Source organism: Mesoplodon densirostris, chromosome 11, assembly GCF_025265405.1.
Source record: "Mesoplodon densirostris isolate mMesDen1 chromosome 11, mMesDen1 primary haplotype, whole genome shotgun sequence".
NCBI classification, from domain to species: Eukaryota; Metazoa; Chordata; class Mammalia; order Artiodactyla; family Ziphiidae; genus Mesoplodon; species Mesoplodon densirostris.
In genome coordinates, this window is record NC_082671.1 from 57,885,160 (window position 1) to 57,899,671 (window position 14,512).

A 14,512-nucleotide genomic window follows, 5' to 3' on the forward strand; every position below is an offset into this window, starting at 1 on the left:
TCTGCCATATAAATTTGACAGAATAAAATAATGCCAGATAAATTACTTATAAGCTTATTGTATCAAAGCTCCAAAGTTATGAAATTTGTAATTCATATATATGTATATATACATATATATACTTAACATCAACGCATAAATTCAAGTTCAAATGAAACATTTACTGACCCTAATTACATAACAATATTGAATTCAGTGAACATTTATTGAATAGTGAAAGAATAAATAACATGACAGGCAAATTAGATATTTAAGTTCTTAATATTTTTCTATAATCGGTATTGTTTACTTACAACTTTAAAATTAATAGCTACATTTTAAAACTAATTAATTCAAAAGTGTTTTACATAAAGCAGGATCATAAATGTAATAGAAATGTTATTTATATATTTAAATTTTATAGGTCACTATAAATTCTTAAAAGAAATGCACATCTTCAAAAATATATAGTTACTTTTTTCCTGATAATTATATTAATATAATTGGAAAAAGTATAAAGAAAAAAATTTAAATCACACATCTTAGATATAATTAATTTGATATAGATATATTAGATATATATTAGATATATTATAATTATATATATAATAGATATATTATAATTTGTTTAATTTCATAAAGCTTCAAGTTCCAAGTAAGTCAGGCTGTGAAATTTGAAACCCTATGCACGGTTGCCACATGGTGGTCAAGATCAAGAATAGCAAGCTAAACTCACAGCATGCTTGATTATTGAATATAACGTATTATTGAAGCCAAACTTGAAATTAAAAACTTAGGTTTTTAAAATTAAAAATTTTAATTTTTATGTCTATATTCTTCATGAATTAGAGTTTCTGATATTAATTTTTAGCAATTAAAATTATTAAAACATGATGGAGATAATGACATCAGTTTTGGAAACTGTGATAGCTACCAAGTCATTTATATTTAAAATTTAAACTCATAGGGTAGCTCTAATTTATTTTGGATCAGAGCCTGTTCTTGTCTTTTTTTCCTACAAAAAGTGTAAAGTTGTTTTTTTTTTTATGTGTAACACAGGCAAAATTATTTGTCAATAAATTTTTAAGGAATTTCACATGTTCTGATTCCTTCCACTGCCAATCACCTTGGTTTCTCCAATGTTTGATCCATAATTTTCAAGATAACCCTTTCAAAAAGAATTTTGTCTCAATCCACAGTTGTCATGACGTCAGTCCACAATTCTTTTAGTTGGGCTTCTTTGATCTCCAGTGGAATATGGACACACTTCAAAATTCCCTACCTGTAATCTTTGGGATCCAATTTCCTCAAGCAATTTACTTTAGGACCATGTTTAGGGTCAAAGGAGATGGATCTGCCTGGCACTGAATTTTAGACACCCTCTAAACATGCATTAAGTTCAAACCATATTCAGTCTTAAGCTATCACACCTTAGAACAATACAGATCATTGGGATATGCCAATACCCAAGATAAAATGTTTGACTGTTAGGTTTTTCATAGTTTATTAGCAGCTATCTTGAAGTTCTTTCCCACAGATCTAACATGTTTTTCTCTCAGTAAAGGAAACCACACAGTTACTCTATGAGGCGTTTCCAACAATGTAGGTCTGCAGAAAAAGTCATTTCGGGATAGACCTCAACAGTGCCTGTGTTTGTCTTATTCACTGTTTTATACACCCTAGTGCCTATCACTGTTCCTGCTGTGGTATGGGTTCAGTACTATATTTTTAAATGAACAAGTGATATTCAATAATTATAATGTTCCCAGAATTAAATAAAATATAGAAACATGATTTAAAAAACCAAAAAATTATATACTGACATATTTGCTAGTGCAATTTGAATAACAGACAAATGCAGGCAGCAGTGTTCCTTCCTTCGAATTTGCTTTCCCCAATACCTGCCATCCCTGTTATGTTTTCATTCACTGAGCTTTAGGTTGGAAGAGCCCCTCCTTCTGAGTGCTCTATTAGTGACCCCAGAAGCAATTACTAGCCATTAGGACTGTCTTCCGAAAGGTGGATCAGACACATAAGGTGTTTTACTCAAATTTGTGTGGTACATTTAGCAGTGAAGTGTGACTTTGAAGTTTGCTTTAAAAGAGGAGGATGCAAGGGAAAACTTCATACATCTTTCTCAGGTTCAAAAGGCAGAATTAAGTTTAATAATTTAAAATACATTTCTTATCTGGGTTTTTAAATTATTTACAGAGTTAAATCGACTTGTCCATCTACAAAGTGCTAAAAATGTGTCTTTGATACTTTTACTCACTGAAGTTGCATACTTAACCAGTGAGTATGTTTTTTGCCGCTGATTGTTATTATGCTGCTTATTTGGTGGAATGAAGCTGAAACTGAGCCCCTGAAGCCAGAGTATGGGCTCAGAGTCAGGGTCTGCTCTGGCTTCCCTGAGGGGCAACAACCTGAACCCCTGTGGCTAACATCCACAAAAGGAAGGAGTACAGTTAGTGATGACCAAAGTCTCTTACATTGTTATGACCTAATTTAATATTTATTTCTTAATTAGTCTTTCAGTGGTTTACTTTTCTCTTTTTTCAAGCCATGCGTCTCTTTTATCTTATTTCTCTTTTTTTGTCTTTTTCTCTCTCCTCCTCCTCCCCCACCCCCACACCTCTCCCTTTCTTTCTCCTCGTTCCATCCCTCCCTCCCTTCCTCCCTTCCTTCATTTCTTTTTTTTGAAATGTTTATTTACATCAATCAACATAAAGTAACTTATTTTAAAGAACATAAAGAGGCTCCACATATGAAGTTTCAGCTTATCTCAGGGTAAGTTATACCTTCAAATCTATTTTCAGAGACTCCACTGCAGCTATAAGTAACTACTTGTATAAACTATACTTGTTGCATTTTGGAAAATATTCAATATATAACATCAAGCAAATTGAAAAGTCTACTTTTTTAAAATAAAATCTCTGTTTAGCTCACTTTTTTTCTTCAAATGAGTAAAAACTGGTATTTGCTTTTCTTGCAAAACAAAACACAATTTGAAGAAATTATTAAAGACAGTGGTGCCAAATTTATTAATGTTGGGCATTCTTATAATTAAGCACATCAAAATAGACATATAAGGAAAAAATATCACATGGTATAATGTTAAAATCATTCTCTAAAAATTCCCAGTTGTTTATTTTTAAAGTATAAATTTGTTTCAGAAACTGAAAGACAGTTTGTAGATGTACAGTTTTAGCTAGATCTGTTAGATTAAAAAGAAAGAAACTGGAATTACAGTTAACATATAGAAGGCACAAACATTGACACTGTATTGATAATTGTTCTATGAATCTATCTAATAAAAATGTAAGAATAAATGTTTCCATCCAGTTGAAACCAATCTTAACCTGACTGAAAACTTGTTTTGGCTTTTTAAAGTGGAAAGTTCTAGAAGAATTTTTAAAAAAGAGTTAGACAATTTGAAAACATAATATTATAACAGATACATATCAAACTTCAGAGTTCATAGGACTTGAAAATCTTAAATATTCTACTGAGTTAATTCAAACTTTTATTAATAATTGACTTCTAAAATTAGAATTAAAGTTTTCTTAACTAAGCATATGTTCTAAATAGGTCTTTACGTTCCTAAACGATTGCCTTTCTAAAGAACAGACTGGCAGAAGAAGTGATCAATTTGCCCTGTAAATACACTGTAATTTAGGCAGCCCTATCAGTGCAACAATTGTGCTCCTATGCAAGTTGTTATACTTGCGTTACTTCCCAGTCTTTTTCCTCTATTTTCATTTCTATACAACAATACCACTATGCTTAATTATAGGACTTGTATCATGTAAGCTTTCTTATTCTTAAGATACAACCATTTAACCCTTTTAAAAATTGCATGGACTAGTTCTCCAAACCGTCCCACATATATAGCTTGTTTATTTCTTACCCTCAAAGAATAAAATAAATGCCATAAAGTCATCACTATAACAAAGGATAAGTTCTGCGCTCTTATTTCGTTTAAAATGAATGTGAAGGCACTTAGAACCTATAGTACAGATATAATGAGGCAGAGTACACATTAATATAAAAACTGTATTATAATAAAGAGGGCGTGGACCTAAAGCACAATGAATATGTATTGATTAATATCGCTACCAAAATCCTCAGGGCTAGCCATTTTTAGAAAGGTTCAGGAATACTACAATTAATATAAGGAGACCCATGAAAAAGTTTTGCCTGTTTTCCAGTCTCATGTACATGATTATGGTAACAGCAGTTGCAATGCAGACACATGGGGGGCATTGGGATGTTAATAAGATGAAAAATAAAACACATACCATAAAATTCCGCTGGTAATGTATATTCTCTTTGTTAAAGTCGATCACATAGCCATTGAAGGACCAAACAAATGTGAGATCCAGTGCAGGATCGAAGGAAGCGGCACACTGCATGGTTGCATTTTCTCCAACAGTGATATCGGCATTAATTGGAGCCAATATAATTCGTGTGGGATCTATATATTTTTAAATAAAGGAGTAAACCACAATTCAAAAAAAATATGAGACACCATATTATCTGGTACATTAAAAAATAAAAATCAATATAGTTGAAATCTCTGTGCAAAACAATAAGATGTTTACATATTCAAACTCCAAGAACAGTTTCATCAAACAAGAGATTTGCACAGAAGCCTTTTGAAATGGAAACATCAAAATGTGGATTGTCTTATAAGCTTAGTGCTGAATCATGTCTTATAGTACATTAGAAATTAAGCACTGTCAAACTTAAAAAAAAATAAAGTTAATCAAATGGTTTCTTACCTGTGATAACAAGAGTCCCAGTACTATTAGCCTTCCCTTTATTATTTTCTACAAAGCATGTATAGACACCTCCATCATTCCTTGTAATGTTATTGATTTCCAAGCTGCCATCTTCCCAAATGAGTATTCTATTGAAATGAAAGAAATACATATTTCACAAAATTAATTTAATGAAATATGTTACTATTCTATGTCTTAGATTAGAAACACTAACATCTTAGTATCATTAAAGTTTTACATAAATTGCTTGACAAAGACTTTTTTCAAGATGAAACATTCTAGCCTTTGTTTAGAATATTATTTCTCAGCATCAAGTTTTTTAGGAAAACCACCTTCATCATTTTCTTGGACTTATCACAGTAATCTCGAACTATCCTCCTGCTGCCAACCTTGCCTCTACACAGTTTCTTTTCCCACGTGTCAGCCAGACATGAAGACATACATCACATAAGTAATACAATGTCACTCTTTGGCTCAGTGATGTCACTCTACAGCTCAGAAGCCTCCAGTGAGTTTCCCATCTCATGCATAGTAAAAGCCACAGCCCGTGGTTTGCCCTTTTAGGCCCTGGTCATTTTCACAATCTGTTTCTCACAACCTTCAGGGTTTTGCACAGTGGTACCTTCAGTAAAGCTTTGTCTGATAAATTCTAGTTAGTATGGCATGCACGCATCCACCCATGGCACTGCTGCTGTCCTGGCATTCCCCATGATATCCCTCTTCCCAGATTTTTCTTCCTAACACATATTTCATCAGACATACTTCAGCTTTACTTGTTAATCTATCCCTGCATTAGATGGTAACTTCCTGATGTCAGGAATTTGTATCTACTTTGTTTGTGGCCCCATCTCAAGGTAACATATTCATTAATGTATACAATCATCAGGAAAAAACAAAAAACAAAAAACTATGTTCCAGGATTTCCTTAAGGAGTGAGACACGAAACAATGCATAGGCACTCAATCAACCTGTTTTTGAATTTATGAACTACATAGAGTTTAACTGAAGCAGTGGCTCTCTACATGCCACCATAAAATGACTTTTAAACCACTGTGAGACAGACTTAGACCAGTCATAGGCCTGAAAGAAATGAGCCCAGATCTTCCAGGAACATGACCCCAGGACTTCAGACTTGGTAGTTAGAACAGACTGTCATTTCCACAACCACAGAGGAATACAAACATATTTTAATTTTAGGAAATTTCAAAGAATGATACTGTAAAACCTACCTTAGCAAAAGCTTCTGTAACAGATTACTTTTAGGAAATTCTTCTATGAACAGAAACTAAATCTTTCATACTAATAGAACTTAAATGTATTCCCTCTGCCTGTCTGCCTCTTCCTTGGAGTCAGGAGACCCAAAAATCATTATTTGTAACCTTATTATACCTAACTCTTACATATAATTTATATTATATTAATATTACATATATTATGATATTACATATAATTTATATATTTATTATATAACTTTATTATATAATGCCTTGCACTTACATTCAATATTGGATTGCCTGTCATTGGATTTTACTTTATTTTTAAATTTTTGATATTCTTTTCCATTATGGTTTATTACAGGATATTGACTATCCCGTGCTTTACAGGAAGACCTTATTGTGTATCCATCCTATATATAATACTTTGCATCTGCTGATCCCAAACTCCCAATCCATTCCCCCCACATCTCCCTCCCCCTTGGCAACCACAAGTCTGTTTTCTATGTCTGTGAATGTGTTTCTGTTCTGTAAATAAGTTCATTTGTGCCATATTTTCGATTTCACATACAAGTGACATTATATAGTATCTTTCTCTTTTTCACTTACTTCATTTAGTATGATAATCTCTAGGCCCATCCATATTACTGTAAATGACATTATTTCATTCTTCTGTATGGCTGAGTAATATTCCATTGTATATATATATATATATATATATATATATATATATATATATATATATATATACACTACATCTTTATCCATTTATCTGTCGATGGACATTTAGGTTGCTTCCATGTCTTGGCTATTGTAAATAATGCTGTATGAACATTGAGGTGCATGTCTGGATATATGCTCAGGATTGGGATTGCTGCATCATACAGAAACTCTATTTTTATTTTTTTGAGGAACTTCCACACTGTTTTCCAGAGTGGCTGCACCAATTTACCTTCCCACCAACAGTGTAGGAGGGTTGCCTTTTCTCCACACCCTCTCCAGCATTTACTATTTGTAGAGTTTTTAATGATGGCCATTCTGATCAGTGTAAGTGGTACCTCATTGTAGTTTTGATTTGCATTTCTCTAATAATTAGCAATGCTGAACATCTTTTCATTTGCCTGTTGGTCATCTGTATGTCTGCTTTGGAGAAATGTCTATTTAGATCTGATTTTTACTTTCCTTAAATATATAATTTCCAAAACCTTAATTTATCTCTGAAGCTTTGTACAAACACAGGCCAACAATTCTCCATATATTCCATTTTAATAGCAGAGCTTGATAAAGGACAATTACTACATACATACCTTATTAATAAAAATCTCCATATAAGAAAACACCAAAAATTTCACCAATAATATATTCCATAATTTCCTTGCTAGTCTTTAACTCTCCAGTTTCAACTTAAGCTCACTTCAGAATACTTTTTACTTGTTGAAGAAATAATGTAGTATCATAATATAAACATAAACATAAAAGTAATTATTTGATATTGTGGAAGCTATGCCAATGTCCCTCTATGTTCTCCAACTGTGAGGAGTGTAACTGATCCTCAGCTCCAGCTGCTACATTCAGAAATCCATCACTGTGTTTGAGCCAAGAAAACACTTTCCACAGGTTGCTCTCAGCCAATGACTGAGTCCAGGAGGAATTTAAAGGCTGCATATTCCAGGTAGACATCAGGCTCTTCTGATGGGCATTTTTAGCTGGAACGCTTTCCAGTGGTCTTACCACACTCTCTTAGATCTGCACTGCAGTCCATTTCTACCCAGCCTTTTTTCCTTCCTTCCCTTTCCCATTCATTTGGAAGCAGACCTGAATCTCAGATGGCTGTCTCAGCCTTCACCAAGAGTCTTCTCTGTTTTCCTTCCTAGGCATTGCCATTAATAAATCTCTTGCATGGTTAATCCCGCATTGTCATCTGCTTCTCATAGAACTCATATTAACACAGTACTAACATTAATGTGTCTCATTTTTTCTCACTAAGCTCTAGCGTAAGTCCTTAGACAATTTTCCACCCCCGCCCATTTAATTATTTTGTAGGTAAAGCAATGAAAATTGTCATCAAGTTGCAATGGAAACAACAATAGCAACAATTAATCTTTCTAAAACCCACATTATATTCTTAGTTTTCTCACATATATTAGCGCTCAATTGATCATTGTCATCTTTAAAGGGTATACTTCCTTGTGTTGTTCAGCTCACCTACACTTTCAGGTACTTTGTCCATGACATGAAAATTAATTTCAGTAAGAGTATTTAAGGAACTTGATGTTTTTGAATAATGATCCATATTCTAAAGTCAATGTAGTTAAATTATCAGAATCTTATCCTTATTTTCAGATTAGATCATACAGATAAACAGTCAAACAAGCCAGGAACCATTTGGTCTTTAATAAAGTAGTCACTTATTGTTGCCAAATTTATTCCAGCATAACCTCCATCTTACTTGTTAATATTTAAAGCACACCAACTCTGGGGTAGAAAAGAATCTTGGAGAGACTCTTATATAAATGGCTCAGATAAAGACCATTTTAGAGTTGATAGCAGTCCATTGGATATAAATGAACAACTACAAAGAAATTCTGTTGGAGAATGCATATCATTTTAACGTTAAATAAAATCATACAATTGAGAACTTAATTACAACTTATCAAGATTTATGTTTCCTCTTTCCTGATTGCAAATACTGCAAATGCTATTTTACAAACCATTTACCAGGCACAGAGATAACTTAGTAATGTGGAACGGTTTTTAGGTAATTATATTAATCAGAATGAGATTATAGTTATGCTCAAAGACAGTTATTCAGTTACTCCTTGAATATTATTTTCAACAGAAATATTTCTCTAAAAGTAATTATTAGTTTAACTTTTCTTAATACATACTATTTTATAACATTCAAACTTATTTTTACATGAAGTACCAAATTTATAATAAAGAGATACTTAAATAATCTGAGATACTAATGGGTTAACATAGTGAGCAAAAAGTAGATTTATAGACTCTTTCATCAAAAGGTCATACAATTTGATTCAAATACTTTAAAAATATTAAGACAGGACTAAAATAATAAGATTTTAGGAGCTAGACTTTTCTTTTTTTTGAACACATGTTGGTATTTAGGAAAAACACATCCATGAAGCATGGTTCTGAGAAATTTGTGGTTGCAGAGGCCCATGGCATGAGTCCTCATCAGAATCAGAGCAAGATTCTTTTCATTAAGGAGAGAGAGCTAATAGTTCAGCCAACAGGGAATGCTATGCTCGAGGCTGTTGCAGTAGTGAATACCTAAAATTGGAAGTAACTTATGATCATGGTCTGCATCACTCATTATCTGACTGCTAAAGCTTCAACCCCGTATTGCACAGATTGACTTTTCCTTTAACATTGATTCTTCTAGTATCATTTTGTTAAAGTGTTAATAAACCTTAGTCAGACATATTACCTTGTAAAATTTAATGTATTCAGGGAAGCAGCCACTGTCCTTGCACACCCCTCCCCAACCACAGCTTTGTCTCATGCACAACCATACTTGTGATTATCCTAATAAGAGAACTGTGTTGCCATGTGTTCATTCCATATCAGCATGGCACAAGTTCAAGTTCTGGCTTGGAGATTACTGATACATTTTCAGAAGGTCACTTTAACCTTTCTAGGCTTTAGATACATCAAAACAGAGATAACACCCACCTTACATTCTTTATTGGATTACTGTAAGGATTTATCTTTTATACTTTTGCTAGAATATTTTTTAAAGGCAAAAACTACTTTTTTTCTCCCTTATTTAAGCCTTTAGACAGATTTCTATTGCTCTTAGATGAAGCCACAGAAAACGTTGTTACTAATGACCTGGCTTACTATGTGTCATCCCTTAAAACTGTTCTCCATTTTAGTCTAAAGACAGCCATGTTGGTTTTAGTTCTTACATTCCTTATACATCCTCTGCTCTCTGCCTTAGGGCCTTTGCACATGCTGTGCTCCCTGCTTGAAATATTTGCTGCTCCCCAACCTTCACATCCTAATCCTATTTCCCAACATTCCTTCTCTCCATAGATAGTTAGGAAGATTAGAAGTTCCTGTTCACTTCAGAACAGGGAAGAGGTGATTTGTACTTTAAAATCACCTTTTATTTCCCTACTGAAATATTTAATAGGCTAATTGCACAAAATTAAATCAAATATGAATGGCTGTAGAAGCCCTTGTTAGGGGAAAAATTATAAAGACCCTATTTTATTTCCCATTGTTAATTAGTTTTGTGGCCTTGGGCAATTTGTCACAAACCTCTGAGCCTCAATTTTTAAAATTCCTTATAAACTCTAGAAGTCTAAAAATTTAATTCTGTTTATAATAGATACTGACAGTGATGGGTATTTCTGTTTACCTTAGAACTGTGATATCTTCTGGGGAGAAAAGTTAGAACAAAAAATATTTACATTATGAATATGAAAACAAGTTCTCTACAAAGTAAACTTTCCCAAGTACTGAGTTGCAATTGGATTTCTAGTTTCTGGACTGACCTGCTGCTATTGACAAGCCATTCTGTACCTTTACTCCATAAAAATTTTGGTTTGGGTGCAGCTTTAGGTTTGCATTCAATTATAACTCTTCCTCCTTTAGCAGCCAGGATCTTCTTCTTCATAGGATTCATTTCAAAAGTTGGAGCCAAAGCTAAAAGAAAGTAAACCATTATTTGTCTCTTTTGCTAAAAAAGACACAAAAGTTTCTTCTATACTATAGCATCTTTTATTCCTTTTTGATTAATAATCAATAGAAAAGATTAATCTCACCAAATGTTATCAGCAATGACCAACAGACGTTCCATGCCTAATAATAATAATTGTTTTCTTTTATTTAAAACTTTATTGAGGTATATTTTACTTATCAAAAATTTACCCATTTTAAATGTACAATTCTTGGTGATAACTGAATTAATTATTACACATTTAAGTTGTAATCAAATGCTGTATGCATATTTACCTTGAAGGTAATACTTAATTCAAGTGTCTTGACTAAGTTGCGCAAGGGAAGTTAAGTGAAAGGATAGAGGAAATTGAGCAATTATTAATATTGACAAATATTCATAATCAGTAATCGCAGTCACACTTTGAATGAACTGTCCCCAGCTTACGGATGAAAGAACTGATATCTACTAAGATTATATAATTTGCCAAAGGTGCCACAGGCAGTAAGATATCAGATGGGATTTACATTTGAATCTAGATCTGTCTGATTTGCAAGCATGCTCTTTTCAGTAAACAATGTGAGTCCTCCTTCATTATACAAACATTTATTGAGCACCAACTGCATGCAGACACTATGAGATGCCTTAATAAACAGAGAGACCACTGCCTTCAGGACCAACCTACGAACAGTTATGGGAATGATGTTTTCAATTAATTGAGAAGTACGTGATGCACCTGTAACTCATCCTTACCTCAAAGTACAGATCAATAATTATGAAAACAGGCTATAGAGTCTCAAAAATGGTACTCTCTTGATGATATGCTCTAATTTTCTTTAGTGTCTGCACATCTAACTCATTTCTCAATCTCTTTGTCATTTTGCAGACAAATAAATATAATAAAAACAAATAATAAAAAGATTCCATCTTTTTATTTCCACACATCACAATCATCTATAAAACTGTCCTTTCTGGGGGCTTTTCTAGGCCTAAGTATATCTTTATGCAGGTCTTGATGCTTCATCATCTAGTCCCATGATTCTAAAATTTTATTTGTGCATCATAATCATCTGAGGATCTTGGTAAAAATGCTATTTAATAGATCTGGGGTGGACCTGAGATTCAGCACTTCTAACAAGCTCTGAGGAACACACTTTTTATAAAAATGATTTAGGTTATCCCATTGTTCTTTTAGTCTGAGTTTTTATAATTGGAAATAAATAAGTGAACAACCAACCTGTGTTGTACACCTAACATAGCATGTGGTATTTTGTATAGGCTCAATAAATATTGTGGGTGACATATTGCTTATAAAATATGAGAGAAATTTTAATCGGATTATATTTAGAAAGTCTAAATTTATCTAGAAAATAAGACTTTTTTCTGAATCTGTTCAGTCTTAATAAAAAATAAAATCGGGCCTCCCTGGTGGCGCAAGTGGTTGAGAGTCCGCCTGCCGATGCAGGGGATGCGGGTTCGTGCCCCGGTGTGGGAGGATCCCATATGCCGCGGAGCGGCTGGGCCCGTGAGCCATGGCCGCTGAGTCTGCGCATCCGGAGCCTGCGCGTCCGGAGCCTGTGCTCCGCGACGGGGGAGGCCACAACAGTGAGAGGCCCGCATACCGCAAAAAAAATAAATAAATAATAAAATAAAATAAAATAAAATAAAATAAAATAATTGATTTGGTGCAGTCATTTAAATGACCCATGCTTACCTAATATTTGAATTTCTAGTGACAGAATCTAGACCATGTTCATGTATACATATGTATACATATATATGTGTATATATATATATATATTTTTTCTTTTGTTCTTTATTGAGCCTATTACAGACTAGTATCTGGTGCAGAGTAAGCACTCAATAATCATTTAGTGGATGAATAAATGAATTAACTAAATAACTCAGGAAAGAAGAGAGAGAAACACTGTTCCTAAAGGTAATAAACAAAAATAGATTGAAACAAATATAAAGATGGTCAGGAATTAGTCTCAGTCTCAAAATGATCAATTTGCTTAATTACTACCTTAATAGATTAATGATTGCAAGATTTAGGTTTGAAGACAGAAAGATCTTTCAGTCTGAGTTGTTAAATTTTCATTTTCTCTTGTAATATATAACAATTAACAAGAAATTTTAACAGAAAACAAAAGCATTTACATTTGGAAGGAATTGAAATTCACCTCATATCTTCTCTAAGAGTCAAAATAATTTTATTGCACTTCATACCAAAGCGATAGGGTATGAAGCCTAAGCCTAAACGTTTCCTTGATACCCAAAGAAACTAGATTAAATATATTAGCAAGGAATTTTGACTTTAGGAGGAAGAAATGGAATATGATACTCAGCATTATAAGAAGAGGCAGGAAAAGTTAAAATCAAGAAGGCCTCAAATCTTTTTAAAGATAGCTTTCTTTAATACTTTCTTATAACTGTCTCACAGTCTTTCATGTTCTTTTAGTGTCACTCAATTTGTAGTGATACCAATGTTTTAAAAAATTTCCCTTTGGTGTCTCAAGAATAAAAGAGGCTGCACTGAGTCATTGTTCTATCTTTTCAGTAATCATTTCTAGCAGAGAAATCCTGCCCACCTGATTCATTACTTACAATATGACTAAACTTGGTGACAGTCACTTCAAATAGTATGAAAAGGACATGATAGTATGAAAAGGACATGATACTTTTTTTTTTTTTTTTTTACGGTACGCAGGCCTCTCACTGCTGTGGCCTCTCCCGTTGCAGAGCACAGGCTCTGGACGCGCAGGCTTAGCGGCCATGGCTCACGGGCCTAGCCGCTCCGCGGCATGTGGGATCTTCCCAGACTGGGGCATGAACCCGTGTCCCCTGCATCGGCAGGCGGACTCTCAACCACTGCGCCACCAGGGAAGCCCGAGGACATGATACTTTTAATTAAAGTAGTTGTAATGAAAATAAGAAGAAAGTAAAAAATCTCAGAGATTTATGGGATAAAAATGAGAAATTTAATAGATGTAATGGGGGGAAAGTATGTAGTGGATTGTGTCATTCTTTAGAACATTAAATATTTCAGGAGGAGATGATGTGAATGAGTGAGAAATAATGAATTCGGTTTCAGAGATGCTGAGTTTGGGATATCTGTGAAGTTACCCAGATGACCATTTCTACCAAGAAGCTTTTATAGTGAGCTTGAAGCTGAGGACAAAATTCTGGGCCAGAGGTATAAATTAAGGGGTCATTGATAGCTAATGGGCAAAGAAGAAGATATTATCCAGGTTTTTTTAAAAAAATTAAAAATAATAATAATTGAGGAATAATATTATAAAATACGTGAAAGAATGAGTAAGAAAATGGAATGCAAGCAGAGGAATGGAACTCTAGAAGAGAGCAAGATTTCCAATTGAGCAGGGAAGGGGTAAAAAGGAAAATGAAGGCTATCAAGACAAAATAATCTGGGAGGTATCAGAGCATGGCATCACTAAGGACAAAAGGGAGGAGAATTCAAGAAGAAAGCATGACCAGAAAGAGAGGCAGCTTGAGAGTTATGCACACACACTCACACACACACACACACACACACACACACGAAGAAGGGATGTCTGTTGAGGGCAGATATAAAGGGATTATTTTGGGACAAGGTACATCGTCCTCTGGATAAAGAGTATCAAAAGGACAAGTGTAGTAAAGATTCAGATAGTCTTGAAGAGGGATGGGAAGTTGAAATATTTTATTTCAATGGTTTTCAATTTTCATGGAGAAGTAAGAAAGTAATATGAAAGTAGGAGTGAGGGTGGGGTAAGGGGCTTGAGGAATGTCTTGAAGGTTTTCAATAGCAATTTTAACCCAGGGACCCAGGGACTGATAAAGCTACCAAGTGC

The 14,512-nt window shown here is 33.8% G+C and overlaps 1 protein-coding gene and 1 non-coding gene across 2 annotated transcripts in view; both read right to left on the reverse strand.

The window, feature by feature from the left end:
• CNTN1 (contactin 1) overlaps positions 1–14,512 on the reverse strand; it is a 187,660-nt gene that overhangs the window by 141,850 nt on the left and 31,298 nt on the right. Inside the window, exons 11-13 of the mRNA XM_060114197.1 lie at positions 10,495–10,645; positions 4,761–4,888; positions 4,278–4,453 (exon numbers count right to left, since the gene is read on the reverse strand). Of these exons, the coding sequence (XP_059970180.1) occupies positions 4,278–4,453; positions 4,761–4,888; positions 10,495–10,645 (455 nt within the window). The remainder of the gene's footprint in view (positions 1–4,277; positions 4,454–4,760; positions 4,889–10,494; positions 10,646–14,512) is intronic.
• On the reverse strand, positions 1,491–1,621 carry LOC132499643 (small nucleolar RNA SNORA18). Its single transcript, XR_009533880.1, has one exon. It is a non-coding gene; the product is annotated as a small nucleolar RNA SNORA18 (small nucleolar RNA).